This window comes from Nyctereutes procyonoides, unplaced genomic scaffold (assembly GCF_905146905.1).
Source record: "Nyctereutes procyonoides isolate TBG_1078 unplaced genomic scaffold, NYPRO_anot_genome, whole genome shotgun sequence".
Taxonomy (NCBI): Eukaryota; Metazoa; Chordata; class Mammalia; order Carnivora; family Canidae; genus Nyctereutes; species Nyctereutes procyonoides.
Window position 1 is genome coordinate 4,392,734 of NW_026575139.1, and position 19,635 is coordinate 4,412,368.

The 19,635-nt window shown below is 54.8% G+C and overlaps 1 protein-coding gene across 1 annotated transcript in view; it reads right to left on the reverse strand.

The window, feature by feature from the left end:
- Window positions 1–2,815: 2,815 nt before the first annotated feature.
- LOC129496138 (cholesterol 24-hydroxylase) overlaps window positions 2,816–19,635 on the reverse strand; it is a 28,977-nt gene continuing 12,157 nt past the window's right edge. The window contains exons 4-15 of the mRNA XM_055304141.1: window positions 17,017–17,090; window positions 16,450–16,536; window positions 15,357–15,495; window positions 14,517–14,627; window positions 13,354–13,504; window positions 13,084–13,146; window positions 11,128–11,200; window positions 8,609–8,693; window positions 7,983–8,093; window positions 4,533–4,621; window positions 3,752–3,818; window positions 2,816–3,564 (exon numbers count right to left, since the gene is read on the reverse strand). Coding sequence (XP_055160116.1) covers window positions 3,397–3,564; window positions 3,752–3,818; window positions 4,533–4,621; window positions 7,983–8,093; window positions 8,609–8,693; window positions 11,128–11,200; window positions 13,084–13,146; window positions 13,354–13,504; window positions 14,517–14,627; window positions 15,357–15,495; window positions 16,450–16,536; window positions 17,017–17,090 — 1,218 coding nt within the window. The 3' untranslated portion in view covers window positions 2,816–3,396. The remainder of the gene's footprint in view (window positions 3,565–3,751; window positions 3,819–4,532; window positions 4,622–7,982; window positions 8,094–8,608; window positions 8,694–11,127; window positions 11,201–13,083; window positions 13,147–13,353; window positions 13,505–14,516; window positions 14,628–15,356; window positions 15,496–16,449; window positions 16,537–17,016; window positions 17,091–19,635) is intronic.

Below are 19,635 nucleotides of genomic sequence, written 5' to 3' on the forward strand. Positions count from 1 at the left end.
GGAGACTCCTAACTCTGAGAAACGAACAAGGGGTAGTGGAAGGGGAGGCTGGTGGGGGGGACGGGGGGACTGGGTGATGGGTACTGAGGGGGGCACTTGACGGGATGAGCACTGGGTGTTATACTATATGTTGGCAAATCGAACTCCAATAACAAAATATACTTTTAAAAAAAGAATTAAATGAGAAAAAAAATATGCGCCCGCCAGGGACAGTGCTGGTGGGTGTACGACACTGTGGCCACAGAGTCTGTGCTAAGTACAATCTATGCAGAACGCTCTTGATTCTCCCATCAACCGCAGGATGTGGGTCCTATCATCTGTCCTCCCTTTCAGATGGGGAAACTGGGGCCCAAGCTGTAAAAACAGATAGTGCATGTAGGATGTGCCCCTAGAAGCCTGGCTGCAGGGGCTTGGTTTTAATCCCATCCATCCTGCCTACATCCCAAGGGTTGACACCATCTCTGTGCACGTTGGAGTCTCCCGGGGGCTTAGAAAAGTTTCAGGGTCCCACCCCATAGATTAATCCAGCTGGCCCAAGTGACTCATCTGTGCAGGCAGGCCTGGGAACCACCTGCTCGCTCATAGAAAGCCCTCTTTACGGAAGAGAAAGTGGCTCAGGAAGTCAGATGGGCGCACTGACCCATAGACGACGACGACGACAGCGGGACTGTGGGTCCAGGCTCTGCTCTTCCCACTCACCTCCGGCCTCCTGCCCTGGGTTTCGAGTGCTCAGAGGCAAGTGCAGGCCTTCAGTGGCAGCGCTTGCAGAGCTGGAGGACGGCCGCTGAGGGCAAAGGGCTACAGGTTTGAGTCCTGACTCGACTATGGCCGGGCTGTGGACTGTGGCTTTGACTTTCCCATCTGTGAAATGGGTCATAAGAGGATTTGAAGAAATATTGATGTGAAGACTCATGCTCAGCAATGGATAGATATTTGCTAAGTCAGGGGATGGTAAAGGCAATCTGAAGTTTCCAGTGGGAGGTGACCCCTCCAGACCCCTCCAGGCAATGCGAGGTCATGTCCCTGGCGTGCTGAGGCTTGGTAGCCTGTGGACTTTTAATTTTTTTTTTAATTTTTTAGAGAGATTTTACTTATTTATTTTGAGAGAGAAGAGAGCAAGCGAGAGAGAGCACAAATGGGGGTAGGGGCAGAGGGAGAAGCAGACCCGCCACTGAGCAGGACCCCAAGATCATGACCTGAGCTGAAGGCAGACGCCCAACTGACCGAACCACCCAGTGCCCCAGCCTGTGGACCTGGGGAGGGATGGACAGGGAAGGAAGTTCTATCCTGGGGGGCCAAGCCTAGCCATGGCAGGAAGCAGGGCATGGAGCCAGGGGTGCTGGTGGAGACTGGGGGCTGGTGTGGGGTGGTTGGTATTGGGGGCTTGCAGGGGTACCTAGGGTATGTGTGGGCCATGGAGTTTGCAGGGTAGGGGCTGCTCTGGGGCTGTTGGAGAGCTACAGGGGGGCTGGTGAACTTCAGAGAGAGGCTTCAGGGGGTGGGGCCTGGGGGTCCCAGCAGGACAGGTCCCCGGGAGCAGTGCAAGGCTGAGGGCCTGGGAACAAGACAAGAGGAAGCATTGGGACCTGGGCGGCCGTGGGAAGGGAACCACTTCTGGGCTGAGCAGAGACAGGCAAGAGCTGGTCTGGCCGGGCAGCTGGAGGCAAAGCCCAGGCCACACCATTCTCAGAGCCACAGGAGGCTGTGGGGCCCCTGACAGGGAACTGCAGGTGCGAGTGTGGCTTGAGGAGAGCCTCACCCGGTGCTCAGCTTGGGCGGAGGCTCAGGGAGCAGGAGCACTCTCCCTGCAGGGCGTCCTCAGCTACAGAGGCATCCTCCTGGAGGTGGGCCCTCTGCCCAGAGGCCAGGGCAGACGACCGGTGCCAGTCCCATGACCCACCTGGGCCGGGGACCTAGCTCCACCCTGGCACGATACACCCACCTGTCCTGAGCATGTCATGTCCTCCAGGAGCCTCAGCTTCCTCTTCTGCTAAATAGGAAGATCCCTCAGTTCAAGACCACACAAGGACGGAGGAGCCGATGTAAAGGAGGGGCCAGCCCGCACCCTGGTGAGGAGAGGGCACCTTCCCAGGGCACGTACCCCAGGCAGTGGGCATGGGCATTTTGTTTTCTCTGCAGGAAGCCAAGCTCCGAAGAGCTGAAAGAGAAACTCCTTGGATGGGCCCAGAAGTCATGGCTAGTCTGGTATTTATTGCCCCTTGGTCACCTGTAGGCTCCAGGGAGGAAAGAATGACGTCTTCCCCCACCCACTGCACCCACTGGGAAGGTTCCAATCTCACCTCCCAGGGGTGGGCCCACTGGCCTTCTCTGACTGGGTCAGGAGGGGAAGCATTGTGCCAGAAGGGGCAGAGGATGCCAGCAGATGCGAGGCCAGGCCAGGTACTCAGGTCCACCAAGCTGTCCCCAAGAGAGGTCCTGGGGGCTAGATCTAGCCTCTGCGAGCCCCTCTGGGGCATCAGCACCCTTGTTGGGAATAGGCTAGACCACACAGGCCCCAGGGCTTCAGACCCCATCAAATCAAGCTCTCAAAACCCTGCCTATAACCCCAACCTCACACCACACCTGGGAACACGGTCTTGCTTAACAACACAGGGAATGGGATTCTACTAACACAGAGCCCTCCTGGTAACCTGGGCAGTCTTCTCCCAAGCTGGCATTGCTGGGCATCTGCTGGGGCAGCTTCCAGACCTGCGTTAGCCCTTAGACCGGCTTCAACATCACTCTCATTTTACGGATGAGCAAACTGAGGCCAGAGCGCTCTGGCCCGGTGTGGCCATTCATTCATGCAGTCAACACATATTTATTGAGCATCGACTCTGTGCCAGGCCCGGGGCGGGGGCGCTCAGAGACGAGTCATACACAGACCTCACCCGTGAGGCGCTCACAGCCTGGCAGGGTGGCCGGTCACATCAAAGGACACTCACAATACAGTGTGGTCAGTGTGGTGTTAGAGGTAGCACAGGTGACCAAGGGAGCACAGAGGAGGGGCCCCTGGCCCGGCCGGGGGTGGCAGGGAGGGCTTCCTGGAGGAGGTGACACCTGAAGAGGGTTTTAGGAAGTGAGCGAGAGTTAGGGTGTGTGTGGCAGAGGGAGTGGCCTATGCAGAGAGGTCGGGGTAGGAGACGGCACGTCTGGGCAGCAGCTAGGAGTTAGGCAGAGGCCAGTCCAGGAAGGGCGTGGAGTCAGCAGCGGACAGGGAGCTCGGGGGGGAAGGAGGGGTGCGAAGCAGGTGGTGGTTGGCAGGGGGCCCGCTGGGAGCCAGCGTGGAGGGTGCCCCCGGGGGAAGGGGGCGGGGAGCGGGGTGGGTGGCAGTGGGATTGCAGAGGAGCGTGGGTGCAGCCCTTGCCCGAGGAGTCCCATCCGCCCCAGGCCCGCTCAGCAGGGCGGCGGGGGTGCGGGCTGCCAGCCCCGGGGCTGCAGAGTGCACAGCACGGGGTCCAGCGGCTTGAGCGTGGCCTGCTCCTGCAGCCCGTAGCGCTGCCCGGGCACCAGCCGGAACTCCAGCCTCTGCAGCAGCTTGGCCATGACCACCTTCACCTCCATCTGTGTGCAGAAATGAGGCAGGGCGGGAGGCACGGGGCCTGACTGCGCAGCCAGCACTGCCGCCAGCTGGCCTGGCGCCCCCCCCCCCGCAGCCCCGGGGGTCCCAGGGCTCTGAAATGCCTCCTGGCCCAGGACAAGACGCCACCCCGGACAGCTGTGGGCAGAGAACCCCGCCCTAGCTTCCTACCTGAGCAAACTGCTGCCCGATGCAGGAGCGGGGTCCCAGAGAGAAGGGGAAGTAGGTGAATCTCGGCCTACAGGGAGAGAGGTGTCAGGAGGCGGCGGTGACAATCCCGTCCCTCCCCCGGGGAATGGCTTTGGGCCAGGGCTGGGTTTTGCACACGCGGAAAACATCAACAGCTGGCTCCCTTAAGCTCTGCATCAGCATTTTCTCATTTTATCCTCCTCTGGAGCCTTCCAGAAGGAGCTGTTATTATCTCTGGTTCGCAGAAGGAGGAACTCAGGATCTCACGGTCCAATGTCACTTCTGTGTTTGGCCGGTCACATGTCCACTTCTGGGCAGAGCCTGGGCTGGACGCAGGTGGTCTGTTCCTGGAGCCTGGACACCCCCACCCCTGGACTTTAAGACACTCACCCCCATAGTAAGCTTGAGAGGGAGCCATTGGGTTCCCATTTCTCAGATAGGACCATCAAGGCAAGGGGAGGTGCGGTCTGTTGCCTGAGTCATGGGGCTTCCCACCACAAGGGACTGGTTATGAGCCTGGATGTTAGAACCAGTCTGAACCGGCCTCAAGCCCCAGCTCTGTGGCTACTGGCTGCGTGCCCTTGGGCAAGTTACCCAACTTCCGTGAGCTGTGGTTGCCTCTCCGCTCAAGGGGGCAGAGTAGGGCTCACAACTCCCTCTCAGTGACCTGGAAAGCTCTGTGGGCTCAGAGGGCATAGGCAGTTCAGACCAGTGGTCACCGGTCCATCCTTCTCCTGCATGCACAGCCTGAAGAGAGACTTACTTGGGCGCTTTGGGGCTGAAGCGATCGGGGTTGAAAGTCAGTGGGTCCTCAAAGTACGTGTCCATACGGCCCATAACGTAGGTGCTGAACTGCGGGGCACAGGATCCACTTGTCTCTGGTTCCAAAGACCAGCACCCTCACGTCTCCCCGACCCACCCAGTGACCAGGAGCCAGGTAGGCCCACAACCCCCACACACACTCCACCCGCCTGTCTGGGCCAGGGTGGGACTGCACTGGTCCTGGAGAGTGCCTAACAGGAAGGAAGGGGACAGCCCAGTGTGCCAAGGACCAGCTGGGTGTGCTACATCATCCCGTGCTCGGCACCGTGCTGGGGGGCTGGGGGGAGGTGGAGGGGGCACAACTATCCCTATTTTACAGATGAGAAAACTGAGGCTCAGAGAGAGGTTCACGACTTGCCTGAAGTCACCCGGCAAATAACTAGCCAAAGTGAGATTCAATCTCAGTTCTGCTTCCAGAGCATCTTTCTGGGGATCCCTGAGAGCTGTTATTCTGCACAAGGCTTGCTTTGGGGTGGAAGGGGAGGCAGAGGAGCCCCAGGCCCCCACTAGCCTTTTGGTGCATGCCACATTGCTCCCTACTGGGCTTAGGGTTCCATGCCCCTGGACATGCCCCCCATAACGAGGGCTCTGGTTGCCAACCTCTGCCTCTTTACTCCTTCACTAAAGAGCTCCCTGAGCCTGCTCTGCCCCCGGTTCTCTGTGCCGGGGTGAAGGGAGGGCCCGGAACTCACCTCTAAAAAAGTAGAGAGGGGTCTGAGATCAGCAAAAGCACCTACTGTGTGCTCGGGATTTTTGCCAGACACGTGACAGACATTATTCTTTGACTCTTCTCAGTAAGCTGTGACTCAGGAGTCATCATCCCCATCCTACAAGGAGGGCACTGAGGTCCAGAGATGACCCGGCCTGCCAGAGCGGGGCTGGGATTGGAGCCGGGCTGTGCCCACTCAAGACCCACACCCACACCTGTACACCTGCCCAGCCAGAGGTAAGGGCATTCTAAAGCACCACCTGGGTCACTCAGACAGGTGGTCCTGGACAGGAGTGTTAATTTAAAAGAAAAAAAAAAGGAGCAGATAAACAGAATAAAGAGCCACACATCAGGAAGCTTTGATACCTGCTCGAGGAGGAGTGATAGAGTCCTGGGGAAGCCCAGCTGGGGGTGCCTAATAGGACCAGAAACATGTCACTTCCTTTGTGAATAAAAACAGAACAGGTGCTGCGATGGGCTGAACTGTGTCCCCCTAAAATTCTTATGTTAAAGTCCTGACCTCAGAATGTGATCGTATTTGGAGATAGTCTCCTTAAAGAGATAATCAAGATACAATGAGGTCATTAGGGCGGGCCCTCTTCCAGTCTGGCTGGTGTCCTTATAAGAGGAGATTAGGACAGACACACACAGAAGAGGCCGTGGAAGCTCCCTGCATGGGGCCTGCTTCTCCCTCTGCCTCTGTCTCTGCCTCTTTCTCTGTCTCTAACGAATAAATAAATAAAATCTTTTTTTAAAAAAAAGAAGAAGAAGAAGAGGCAGTGCAGGATACGGCAGGAAGGTGGCCATCTGGAAGCCAAGGAGAGAGGCCTCAGGAGAAGCCAACCCTGCCGACACCTCAATCTCAGACCCCCAGCCTCCAGAACTGGGAGAAAGTGCATTTCCACTGCTAACCACCACCATCCTCACCCAAACCTCCCTGTCTGTGGTGCTTTGTTCTGGGAGCCCCCAGGAAACAAAACCAGATCCCTACCTCATACTGTACACAAAATCAACTCCTGGTAATAGGAACTTAACTTGCAAAAGAAAAATGTGAAATTGGGACTCCCCAGTGGCTCAGTGGTTGAGCGTCTGTCTTCGGCTCAGGTTGCGACCCGGGGGTCCTGGGATCGAGTCTCTTCTCCTCCCTCTGCCTGTGTCTCTGCCTCTCTCTGTGTGTCTCTCGTGAATAAATAAATAAAATCTTAAGAAAAATGTGAAACTGTTGGAAGACAATGTAAGTGAGTATGCTGACCTCAGGATGGGGAGGGGGTGGGGGGCTCCCTCAAACAAAACAAGAGAATAGACCACTAAAAAATTAAGAACTTCAAAGCATTGAAAATGCTTTACAAGAGAAGCCACAAATCTAAAGATGACATTCGCAGCACAGGACTACCATGAATTCCTAAAGAGAGCTCAGCATAGCGATGAGGCAGGCCAGAGGAGGAAAGGGGGCACAAGGAGGAAAGGGGGCTGCAAGCCTCACCAGTTCACCAGGAAGGGGCAAGTCAAGACCACAAGGAGATACTTTTCTCCCACTTATTTGACAAAAAAATAAGAAGCTGGGCCATACCAGGTGTTGGAAGGATAAGGAACAGCGTTGGTGGGCGTCTGGGTTGGCAGGGGCGCTCTGGAAAACACTCTGGCGCTGGTTTACCAAGTTGATCACTCAGACGTCCCGCACCCCAGCCCTCCTGCCCCGTCTGCTCGGGCCACGAGAGAGCAGGAACTTGGGCACCTCTCGGATGCCCGCTGACCCAGAATCGACGATGGGGTCGACGAGCAGAACATGACGCAGCAGTGCAATGAGGGCCCGCACGCACATAGCAATCCTAGGACCTAGCACCACGCAGACCTGTACGTCCACACACTCAGACACGAAAAGGCGAGGTGATGGCAAGCACACAATACAGGACAGTGGTTGCTTCTGGAGGGAAGCAGGACGGTGACACACTTCTAGTTTGGGGTGGGCATCCGGGAGGTCGTGGTGCATGATGAGGGAATAAATGAGTGGGTGTGCCAACAAAGAAATGACAAGTAGGGGGGCCTGGGGTGCTTGGTCTCGGTTGAGCCTCGGACTCTTGGTTTCAGCTCATGTTGTGATCTTAGGGTCAGGAGATTGAGCCCCGCGTCAGGCTCAGCGTGGAGCCTGCTTAAGATTCTTTTCTGCCTCTACCCCTCCCCGCCTCTCTGCTTTCCCTCACTCTACAAAGAAAGAATATGAGAAAGAAAGAAAGAAAGAAAGAAAGAAAGAAAGAAAGAAAGAAAGAAAGAAAGAAAGAAAGAAAGAAAGAAAGAAAATGAAAGGAACAAAGAAAGGACCGGAGGGAAAGTCACTCTCAGTGGGAGCAGAAGGGGCTGTGGGAGGAGAGAGAAGGAATTGGACAGGCTAGGTCAGCTCTGAAACTGAGCACATCTTCTATCTGCCCCTTGCCGGCTGTATGACCTCAGGAAAGTGACCTAACCTCTCTGAGCCTCAGTGTCCTCAGATGTTAGCAGGGTGCCTCCCTTCCAGAATCATCCACTGTAACCTGACACTGGACAGTGTGGAAGGGAAGGAAGATCTCACACGGTCATGGTGAAACTCAAATGAGCAACCCCAGTGGTGGCCACGGGACCGCGGACGACCCCGGCCTCAGAGCTTGGTCACCCTGGGGCAGGCGGGGAGGGAGGGCCCCCACACACCAGGAGCGGGGTGTTGCCGGGCACTCTGACCCCGTCGATCAGGGTCTCCTCCTCCAGCAGGCGGAAGGTACCCCACGCCGGCGGGTACAGCCTCAGCGACTCCTTGAGAACCTACGGAAGCCACGCGGGGAGACAGGGAGTCAGGAGGTCCCCCAGACCATGCCAGGGGCGTGCCCCAGGCCCATCTTTGCTCCCACTCACACAGCTGTCCAGGACTGGGTCCTGGGCCCCCGCAAAGTTAGCCTTATTCTCTCGTCCAACCCCTCCTGTCATGGATGGAGAAACTGAGGCCCGAAAGGAGAAGGGCGTTGTGCAGAACGACCGTGGCAGAGCCTGGACCAGGACCCAGGCCTCCCTCTGCATCAGGGCACCACCATCCCAGGGGAGCCTTCCCCAGCTCAAGTCAGGCCTCCTGCTGTGCTTGGTCATTGGGGAGCAGAAGGGAGGGGAGGGAAGGGGAGGGGAAGAGAGGGGTGAGCTGAGTCTAGGCCCTGGCAGGGAGCTTGAGGCTCCTGGAAATACCCGGCCTCCCTGGGACCTGCAAACAGCACCACCGCCCTCTTCAGTCAGGGGCTGCTCTCCCAAGCACCCACATGCACCCAGAACCTTCTCTCCTGCCCCCACACCTGGGACAGGTATTGCAGCCTCCCCAGATCGTCACAGTCAAGGTGCCGCTTAGAACCGATGACCTCGTCCACCTCGGCCTGCAGCCTGTTGGGTCAGATAAAGACAAGCTCGTCCCCGAGCAGAGGTTCCCCCCTACTAAGGTTAAGAAGGTGGAGAGAGCCACCTGGGGCTCCCCCTGACCACCCCCACATCTAAACCAAGATGCCTGAGCAGTTGGGAAGCAGTTCCAGGGCCTTACAATAGTCCCCCTCTGTGCTTGCTGCTTGGAACACGCTGCAGAAAATAAAACGCACCACGGAACCAGCTCTTTGCACCGTGGCCTGTGTCAGCCTGGTGCACAGCAGCCAACAGCTGGAGGCAGAATGAGCAGGGCAGGCAAGGCAGCTGAGTAAGCCCCAAGATGTGCGCTGTTAGAGAACATGCGGTATTAAAAGTGGATTTGGACCACTTCACACCCGTGAGGAAGGCTGTGATCAGGGGGCAGAAGGAGCAAGTGCTAGCAAGGATGTGGAGAACTCGGAACCCTCGTGCGCTGTCAGTGGGAACGTAACAGGTACAGGTGTAGATGGAAAAATGGTATGGCCGGTCCTCAAAAAATGAAATATAGAACTGCCACAGGCTCCAGAAATTCCACTCTGGGTGTATGTGCCCCCAGATTTGAACGTAGGGTCTCGTAGATACTTGTACACCATTATTCACAGTAGCCGAAGGGCGGAGGCAACCCGAGTGTCCACCACCAGGCGAATGGATCAACAAAATGTGGTCTGTCCATTCGACAGAATATTGTTCAGACAAGGAGGGAAGCTCTAACACCTGCTAAACCACGGGTGGACCTTGAAGACATTTTGCTGGGATAAGGCAGACAAATAGGTCAACTACTGTGTGATTTCAGTTATGTGATGTGTCCGGAGGAGTTAAGTTCATGGAAACAGAGGCGCCTGGGTGGCTCAGCGGTTTAGCGTCTGCTTTTGGCCCAGGGTGTGATCCTGGAGTCCCGGGTTCAAGTCCCACATCGGGCTCCTTGCCTGGAGCCTGCTTCTCCCTCTGCCTGTGTCTGTGCCTCCCTCTGTGTGTCTTTCATGAACAAATAAATAAAATCTTTTTAAAAAACTCATGGAAACTGTAGAATGGGGGTAATGGGGTGGCCAGGGCTGAGGGGGATGGGAAGCTAGTGTTTACTGGGGACAGTGTCCGTTGCAATGATGAGAAAGTTCTGGAAACGGTGCTGGTGGTTGCACAGCAATGGGGATGTGCTTAATGCCACTGAGCTAGGCCCTTAAAAGTGGTTAAACTGGGAAATTGTGTGTGTGTACGTATGTATGCATGTGTGTTGTGTGTTTGTGTGTGTGAATACGTATCCGCAACATCAAAAAGAGTGGATTTTGAGGATCTCTGGGTGGCTCAGCAGTTTGGTGCCTGCCTTAGGCCCAGGGCATGATCCTGGAGTCTCAGGATCGAGTCCCACATGGGGCTCCCTGCATGGAGCCTGCTTCTCCCTCTGCCTGTGTCTCTGCCTCTGTGTGTGTGTGTGTGTGTGTGTGTGTGTCTCATAAATAAATAAATAAAATCTTAAAAAAAAAAGAGTGGATTTGGGAGAAGAATTTACAACAATGTGGGGCGACGTTTTAAAACACACGGTGAAATTCCGTAGTTAATTGTGAATTGCTCCTAAGGGTTGGGCAGCGGGTGGAATTACAACTATTAATTTTACTATTATTTACTAATAATTACTATTATTATTTTAACTTTTCTGCTTTTTCCAAATTTTTAGAGAAAATATTACTATTATAGAGATATTTAAAACCCCAACCATTTTATACTCGCAGGTGATCATTCACACGATCACCCTTGGATGTTGCTGCTTCACAACTGTGATCAGGGCTTTCCCCGGCTCTGGAGCCCCCACCCCCGAGCCTGTCGGGGTTTTCAGAGTGCTTTCCTGCTGGCACAGCTGGTCCGTGCAACGGTCCTCGAGGGAACCTGTTTGTGTTTAAGGAAACCAATGGGCCAGCTCAAATGCCATCTCCTGGAACCCTCCTTTGTCTCACCAGCTGAGGACGAGCCACTCCTCCACACTGAGTGGGGGTTCTGCTCAGTTCTCGGGGCCAGCCCCCCGCCAAGCACTGAGCACAGCATGGGGAGGGAAAGAGCCACGGTCCCTGCTTTATCGAACTTCTAGTTTCATGACTAAAATAGACTCAAAGCAGAGAGTCCCAGGAGAAGATACATTCATGAGCTGGGAGGAGTCTAGGAGGGGAAGATGCAGAAGGACTACTTGAGGGGTGGGAGAAGGCTTCTGTGGGGGTGGACAGGGAGTTCTCCAAGAAAAAAGCAGGGAGAGGAGCTCCACAAGAGGGACTGGCATGTGCAAAGGCCCTGGGGTGAAGAGAAACAGGACACGCTGGAGGAGGCTCAGCCGTGGGAGGCTGGAGCCGGTTGTCTTCTAGGAATAAGACATCAGACAGTCCCTTCACCAGCTTCCAGGGGAGCCACCCCCCCAAGTCTCCCCATTCCATACCTCGCCAAGATCTCAGGCTGGCGGGACAGCTCCATCACCGTGAATGCCAAATGATTGGCAGAGGTCTCGTGGCCTGTGAGAAAGGAGAACACGACTTCCACATGGGCCCAGCCCCACTGCCTCTGAGACCCCCAAGCCCTCGGTGGCAGTTCAGGCCCTCCCTTCTCCCTCTGCAGCTGAGCTGGGCGCACAGATACGAAGGGGACAAGCTGCCCACCCAGAGATCCCCTGTGCCATCCAGTAAGTGGCCTCTGCCCCACATGCATCCGGTTTTCACACCCTTAAAGCTCCTTCCTCCAACCACGCTTGAGCCTTGACTGGCCTGGAGGGATTTTCATCCCCAGTTTGCCCAAGACAAAGCTGAGGCTGAGAGTAGAGTGTCTCTCTCAGGCCACCCAACAGGAACTGGGATTCAAGTCAAACAAGGCTTCCCTGTGTTGTCTCCAGGCCACAGGCACCACCCTTGAGGCCTGGAGAGGACGCACCTCCAGCGTCATGACTGGGCCGATGGGGGCTTCCCCCCGAGAGTGCAGGGTTTGTGCAGGAGGACCAGTTCTGAGTTCTGGCTGCACCCGGTCCAGTCCAAAGCCTCCAGCTAGGCCAGAAAGGGAACACCTGAGTCCCATGCATTCCCTCTGCAGGGGTAAGTGGCTTATTAGGTGGCAACCACTGCCAGCCAGGGGCCTGGGGCATGCTGGCCTCCGGAGCCTATACTTGGTGGCCAGTAGGTGCGGTGTCTGCACACAGGGTGCAGGGGTGGAGCTGTAGGGACTGAAGGAGGTCACTAAACCCTCGTTGGCGGGCTGGATGGAAGTCTGGGGAGCCCCTCCAGGCCCCCACTTTAGAGATGAGGAACCAGGCCTGGGGCCACAGCGCCGGCCCATGGAGGAGCCCTACCCAGCACCTGGGTTCCCAGCTCGCAGGATGAGGCCGGTCATTCTTTGTTCAGCCCACACTTTGTGAGGTGGGAACAGGGAACAAGGCCCTGAAGTCTAGCTCTGACCCCAACTCTCTCTCCAGGGCATCTGGGATTCTGCGTGCACGTCCCTCCTCCTCCCCATCCTCGAGGTGGCCCTCCTCCTCTCTCAGGCCTTTTCTCCCTCTTGCGGGAGAGGCAGGCTTACGAGCTCCCTCCTCCAAAAATCTACTGGCCCCTGGCTCACCAGGCCTGCAATCTGGCGAGGAAGACCTTGGGCCTCCTAGAATTGCCACAGTGAGTATGGGGTGTAACCCTGGGAGTCGTGGGCAGAGAAGAGCTCTGGGCGCCGTGGAGAGCTTCTACCTGGGAGCCTGGGGCAATCGGGCAATCACTGAGGGCTTCCCCAAAGAAGAGGTATGTGAGGAATCACTGAAGGATAAGAAGTTTTCTGGATAAAGAAAGATGCTCAAAAATATTTGATGGGGGGTGCGTGGGCGGCTCAGTCGGTGAAGCATCTGCCTTTAGCTCAGGTCATGATCTCAGGGTCCTGGGATCGAGCCCCATGTCGGGCTCCCTGCTCAGCGAGGAGTCTGCTTCTCCCTCTGCCCCCCTACCTCCTCAGGCTCGCTCTCTCTCTCTCAAATAAATAAAATCTCTAAAAAAATATTTGATGAGCTAAAGAATGAAGTTGCCTGGCACATCTTTCCATGCTGGTCTAACTAGGGCCTCCCCACAAATCCTGAGTGGGGCGGAGCCCTGAGTCCACGCGGCCAAGCTCTGCTGAGCGCAGCAAGGCAGCTCCATGACCCCTCACGGTTGCCAGCTCCATGAGCAGCTCAGCGGCCCCCGAGAAGGCCCCCTGGACCTCCCCAAGCAGAGAGACCCCCCCCCAGCTCAGCCCCTCAGCCCCTCAGCCCTGCAGCGGAGCTCTGTGCAGACAGCCCTAGACACCTCCCGGAGTCAAGGTTGAGGGGGGTGCCCGGTGGCCACCACCCCTGCAAAGCCCGAGCCCTCGGCCTCACCGCCCAGCTACCAACCAGCAATGAAGAAGGTGACGAAGTTGTCCAGCAGGATCTCATCGTCCTGGGCTCCCTCTTCAGCTGAAAGACAAGGAGGGTTCAGGGCCCAGCCGCAGACGCCTGCCTCCCTCGTGCCCCCCGCCCCCTCCGCCCACCGCTCAGCAAACAACCAAAGCCCTTCTCCCCGAAGCCCGGGGAGACCCCCAGAGTGCAGCGCCGTCAGCTGCCCCTACAGGTGGCACCCCTGCCACCCGACCCATCCCGCGGCCCACTCGGGAGCCCTCGGACCTTTAAGGATCTGTGTGAGGATGTCGGCAGGGACGTCCTCCCCCCTCTTCAGGGCCTCCCGGCGCCGCTGGACCCAGTCCTTGCCAACCTGGCGCAGAAAGCGAATGCTCTCTCGGATCTCGCGGAGCTGCTTCCACTTCCCTGGCATAAACTGAACAAGAACTCCCACTCAGGGCGCCGACCGAGCGCATGGGTCAACCTCTCCCTCTCCCCCAGCTCCGAAATGCCTTTAGGAACCCACAGCAGCACCGGCAAGCTGGGAGGTGGGAAGATGGCAAGAACATTCTAGAACAGATAAAGTAGCCAAGGAGACTTGATCGACACGTCAGGCTGAGCCCAAACACCGCTCCCCCTTCCTGCACCAAATCCCTAGGTGGGATGGGAAGGGATCCCTGAAGGACGGAGGTGGCTAGGACTGTGTGGAAGGAGGAAACCACAGCCAGAGGGGAGTGAGGCGGAATCAAGTGCAGAAAAGACGGGGTGGCATCAGGGGACTCCAAGCTCAGGGGCTGAAGTCCCCAGGACCAGGAGGGGGCCCTGGGCATCTATCTGGGAATCAAGGACCACCTTTCTCCTTTCTTCCTCCTTCATGCCAGGGGTGATGGCTGGAGCTGCAGCAGCCATCTTATAACAATGAGGTGATGTGCTGGAGACACCGGAACAGAAAGACAAAATGTTCTGGAAACATCTGGCATTGTGGTGCTATCATAGCCATCCTAGATTGCCTGCTTCGGGATCATTTTACATGAGAGAAAGATTAACTCCGGGGCACCTGCATGGCTCAGCGGTTGAGTGTCTGCCTTCGGCCCAGGGCGTGATCCCAGGGTCCTGGGATCGAGTCCCACGTCGGGCTCCCTGCATGGGCCCTGCTTCTCCCTCTGCCTGTGTCTCTGCCTCTCTCTCTCTTTCTCTTTCTCTGTGTCTCTCATGAATAAATAAACAAAATCTTAAAAAAAAAAAAAGATGAACTCCTAATTTACTTAAACCACTTTGACTTTGATTCTCTAGGTGATGTTCGCAAATCCTAACTGATTCAGAAGTCGCTTCAATCATACTGGAACTCAAACCACATTCTGAAAAAAGGTCACCAGAGGAGGTGCTCCGGCAAATTAGGACAAGGCCAGCTCTGGTGGCTGGTCACCGGAGGGGGGTGGAGGCTGTACCTTCGCCAGCGTGTTGCGAGATGCGGTAATACCCTCTAGGATCAGTTTCACCTTCCGAGACAGAGGTTTCTGGGCCCCCAACAGCATGCCTGTCTCCATCCCAAAAGCTGCCTGGGGGAGAGAGAAGGGCGAGGTCATCCCTGGGCGTGGGTGGGAAGACGAAGACGCGGAGCAGAACTTGGCACCGCTCAGCTGGAGACCCAGACCCTGGGCTAAGGGTTTGTGCGCATCGTGTCGTCGACTCCTTACAATGACCCATGGTGATTCCAACCCCGTGGGATGTGGTGAGGACTACACAGCACACAGCAGCCACTCCACAAACCTTGGCTTCCTTCCTTGAGAAGATGCATTTCCCTAGAAATGGAGCCTTCCTTGGTGTCCCTTTTATACCAGCCTCCCAGTGAATTACTGGGCGACAAGGACCCTTCAGTCACTAGGTCTGCATTCCAGCTGCCTGAAGTGCCCTTGCCTGGGTGGGGGGTTATTGGGCCACTGCTGGGCCTACCAGGGTGCAGAGCCAAGCCAGATCCAGGGCAGGCACTAGGGGAAGAGGTAGGCTTTGGGCTGGGAGGCAGGCAGACCTGAGATCCAGTCCAGCTTCCGCCACTGACCAGACACAGGCCCAGTCCCCACACTCTCAGGGTCCATTCGCAGAGAATGAGTTAGTAGCTGCGGTCTCGCATGCGTTCGTTTTGAATATTCAAGGTGATATGAAGCTCCTCACCCAGAGAAGGGGCTGATGCGTGGAGGAGGAGAGAGGAGGAATGCAAGGCAAGGGAGGAGGAGAGAAGAGCAGCCCTCCGCCCCATGTGGCACCCATGCCCAGCAGCCTCCCATCACCTTGGCCAGGATGTCCATGGTGGTGCAGGTCAGCATGTCCTGCATGGACACCGGGGTCTGCCCATCTGCCTTGGCCTCCAGAATCTCCACCAGCTGCTCGGCTTTCTCATTGAACGTTTCCATCAAGCTGACCAAGGAGCTGGGGAAACAGCATTCGTTGAGATAGCCAAGAAACTGGAAACAATTCAAATGTCTATCAATTGGTGAATGGATAAGCAAAATGTGCTGTGTCCAGTACAATGGAATTTCATTTGATAATAAAAAAAGGAAGTTCTGAGACATGCTTTGGCATGGATGACCCTCAGAAAGCTATGCTAAGTGAAAGAAGCCAGGCACAAAAGAGATGTTATACGATTCCATGTATAAGAAATGTCTGGAATATGAAAATCCATAGAGACGGAAAGTAGATTAGTGGTTGCCAGGTGCTGAGGTCACTGAGGGGAAACGGGGAGTGCCTGATTTTTGGGGGGTGGTGAAAGTATTCTAAAATGGACCGTGGTGATGGTTGTGCAATTTTGTGAATTTACTAAAACCCACTCGATTTTAAGTGATGAATTGTATGGTATGGAAACCGTACCTCAATAAAATGTATTTAAAAGGTAAAATGATACCAAAAGTGAGAACTATAATAAAGAAAATAAAAAGCCGGGCAGCCCCAGTGGCTCAGTGGTTTAGCACCACCTTCAGCCCAGGGAGTGATCCTGGAGACACGGGATTGAGTCCCACTTCGGGCTCCCTGCATGGAGCCTGCTTCTCCCTCTGCCTGTGTCTCTGCCTCTCTCTCTCTCTCTCTCTCTCTCTGTGTGTCTCTCATGAATAAATAAATAAAATCTTAAAAAAAAAAAGAAAGAAAAAGCCCAGGGGAGGAGTGATGAGGTCTGAGTGGGGAAGTTCTGGGACCCCAGAACTCGCACCCCAGGCATCACTGTCACTTGTCTCACTTGGCCTTTGATGCTCAGCCTGCATCCCCAGCAGCCTGCTTTGCTCTCTCTCTCTCTACTAATGCCCCCACCTCTCCCCCTTCAGCCAGGGTGAGCCCCCCTCCCGTGAAGCCCACCCCCTTCCCAAGGCCTACCATCTTGGATCCACTCACCTGCGGCTGAAGGCCAGGTCCATGACCCTGCGCTGCTTGTGCCAGCGCTCATAGTCACATTCAGACACCAAGCCTTGGCCAAACAGTCTGTGGGAGACAAATGCTTGACATGAGAAACAGGGAAGGGGGAAAGGGGACTGATTGATAGCTTGATAGGGACAGGGTCACCTTTTGGGATGATGGAAATGTTCTGGAACTACTTAGTGGTGATGGTTACACCACACCGTGAATGGACCACATGCCACTAAGTTGTAACCAACACGGTCAAAATGATGACTTTTGTGAATTTTGCCACAATCAATCAATCAATCAATCAATAAGAAATTGAGAGATCACATGCCCCAACCTTGCAACCCCCTCAACCCGCCCACCTGCTATCCCGAGGGGAAAGAGGAGAAAGAAGGTGACAATGACAAGAGTGGTGGCTACCATTTAGGGGCACCTGCTGTGTGCCTCGCAGCCAGGGCTCGGGCCTTCATGCTACACCCAATACCCTGGGCCCCATGGCCCTCTGTTTGTAGCCAGAGGCTTTCCAGGCCCCCCCCCCAACCCCTCCTGGTGCCTTACCTCTCACCAAACACAGTCTGGATTGCGTGGTACATCTTGGAGTCCTTGTTGTACTTGGTGGACATCAGGAACTTCTAAACATCCCCAAAAAGCCAACATGAGCTCGTGCACCCATGAGAGGCTGCAAAGGACTCAGTAGTTTTCTGGGCTCTTGTGAAACACACCCCAACAATCCCTTTTAACTGAGTGCCCGCTGTGGTGTGAACACTTCATCAAGCACAATCTCACCCTAACCCTGCAGAAGTCCTACCTTCAAGCAATAGCATCTTGTTTGGGGATGGGAAAAGCAGGACATAGAGGAGTGAAGTGATATTCCTGTGGCAACACAGCTGGAGTGGTGCGGTGGGGGGTCCTCACTTCAATGCCCAAGCATGGCATGGCCCTCACACTACATCGCCTTCTAAATCATGAAAACAAGAAAATCTGCTGCTCTGCAACCAGAGCAGGGGAAGGGAGAAGCCCAGAGGGAGGGCTTCTGAGATACGGGAGAGACCCTGGGCACAGATTTAGTATCACTAGTGCCAACCCAGCCATAGGAGTCTAGGAAGGCTTCCTGGAGGAAAGATCAACTTGCCTCATCACAAGCTGGATGGTAGCAATAATAACATTAGCTGACAGCTCTTGAACCAGTAGAGTCAAGGGGTTAACAGCTCAGGCTGTGGAGTCAGCCAGTTTGAATTTGGATCCAAGCTCAGCATCTTCCCTCCACCACTTGCTAACTTTATGACTACAGGCAAACTACTCATCTCCTCTGCTTCCTTGTCTCACATATTGGGGATAAGAAGAGTGCCTGCCTGGAAAGATTGCTGTGGAGAAAAATCGGCTCTATACGAAAAGTCTGAGAACACTGAGACACATCAGGTGTTCCATAAATGGCAGGTGCACATCTGCATCATGTAGCTCACTTAGTGTGCAGGCAACCCTAAGAGATAGGTGCCATTTTTATGTTCATCTTATATATGATGGAGAAATTGAGATTTTAAATGCCCAAGGTCACGCACATGGTGAATGGTGGACGTAGGATTTGAATCCAGGCAATTTGCTACAGGAGAGAGGGAAGAGAAGGCTGTGATGCAGGGAGGGGAAGCCCAGGTCATGTGCTGCCTTCAGGCAGAGTGATAGGTGGGGAGGCGCAGCAGGGGGGCTGGATCCCAGAGGCCTGCCTATGGATCACTGAACTTTACCCTGGAGGCACTAGGAAGCAGCAAGGTGATATCTCGATTGTACATTAATCCAGGAGCTTCTGGTATCTGGGAGCTTAGCTCAGAGGCCTAATATCAATTTTTCAGCTGAAAGATAATGTCCAAAATGGCTGACTTTGGGTCATGAGCCATATCTGGGGACCCTACCCTCACCCAAATGCTGTCATTTATAAACCAATTTATAAACCACTACCCTCTCCTGCAGGTTCTGTCCTCATGAGAGTAAAGGCCCAACTCCCAGGACCTCTCAAACATTTTTAAATAGTCCAAGGTCTGTGCCAACCCTCCCAACCTAAACTGAGGAGTCCCCACACTGAAGCACAGCAGCCTCAGCACAGACTCCAATCAGGGGTCCCCATAGTCAGGGGTCCCTGTGCCTGCTATCCCTGGGCCTGGGGATCCTTTGAAGGCCCAATGAGCTAGGTTTTGGGACATGAGGGGCACGTGGGGCATCCTCAGCACCTTGCTCCCTTCCCTGGTTGTCCACACTGATTGCAATCTTCTGTGCACTAAGGGACAACTGCTGGGCACTTGCCCTGCTGCCATAAGCAATAAAAAACAATAGGTAGGTGCCTGGGTGGCTCAGTCTGCCTTTGGCTCAAGTCATGGTCCCAGAGTCCTGGGATTGAGCCCTGCATCCGGCTCCCTACTCAGTGGACTGTCTACCCCTCCTTCTTCCTCTGCCCTTCCCCCTGCTTGTGCTGTTTCTCTCTCTCTCTCTCTCTCTCTCTCTCTCTCAAATAAATAAAATCTTTTTTTTAAAAAGGCAAAATGCATGAAATGTCTCTTTTCAGATACTAATCAACAGGAAGTACAGGATTGTGAATCCTAAGAGAAGGAAAAGAGAAAAAAAAAGATGTGAGCCTACGACCAAAGATTAATTACTGCAGCTTTCTGCAATTTCAGGATAAAGGCTCTAAAAGATAAAACTCAAGTATAGCCCAGCAGGCTTACCAAATTGATGAGACAGAAATCAGAGTCCAGATAGATCAGAGGAGACTAGAATTTGTAGAGCAGAGGAACTAAGGGGAGGGAGCTATGCATACAAAGGGCTCTTGTGCAGAAATCTGCATAGGGATCCCTACACTTTTGGATGACTACCAACCTGGGCACATGTACAGTGAACACAAGACTAAGTTTAAAACAACTTCTGTGGATGCCTGGGAGGCTCAGTGGTTGAGCACCTGTCTTTGGCTCAGGTCATGGTCCCAGGGTCCTGGGATCGTGTCCCACATCAGGCTCCATGCAGGGAACCTGCTTCTCCCTCTGCCTATGTCTCTGCTCCCCTCTGTGTGTCTCTCATGAATAAATAAATAAAATCTAAAAAAAAAAAAAAACAACTTCCAGGAAACAGGAGAATTACTGAGTAATTATATGCTGAACAATTCTCAGAGCTTATGCAGGCCAAGTACTGTTC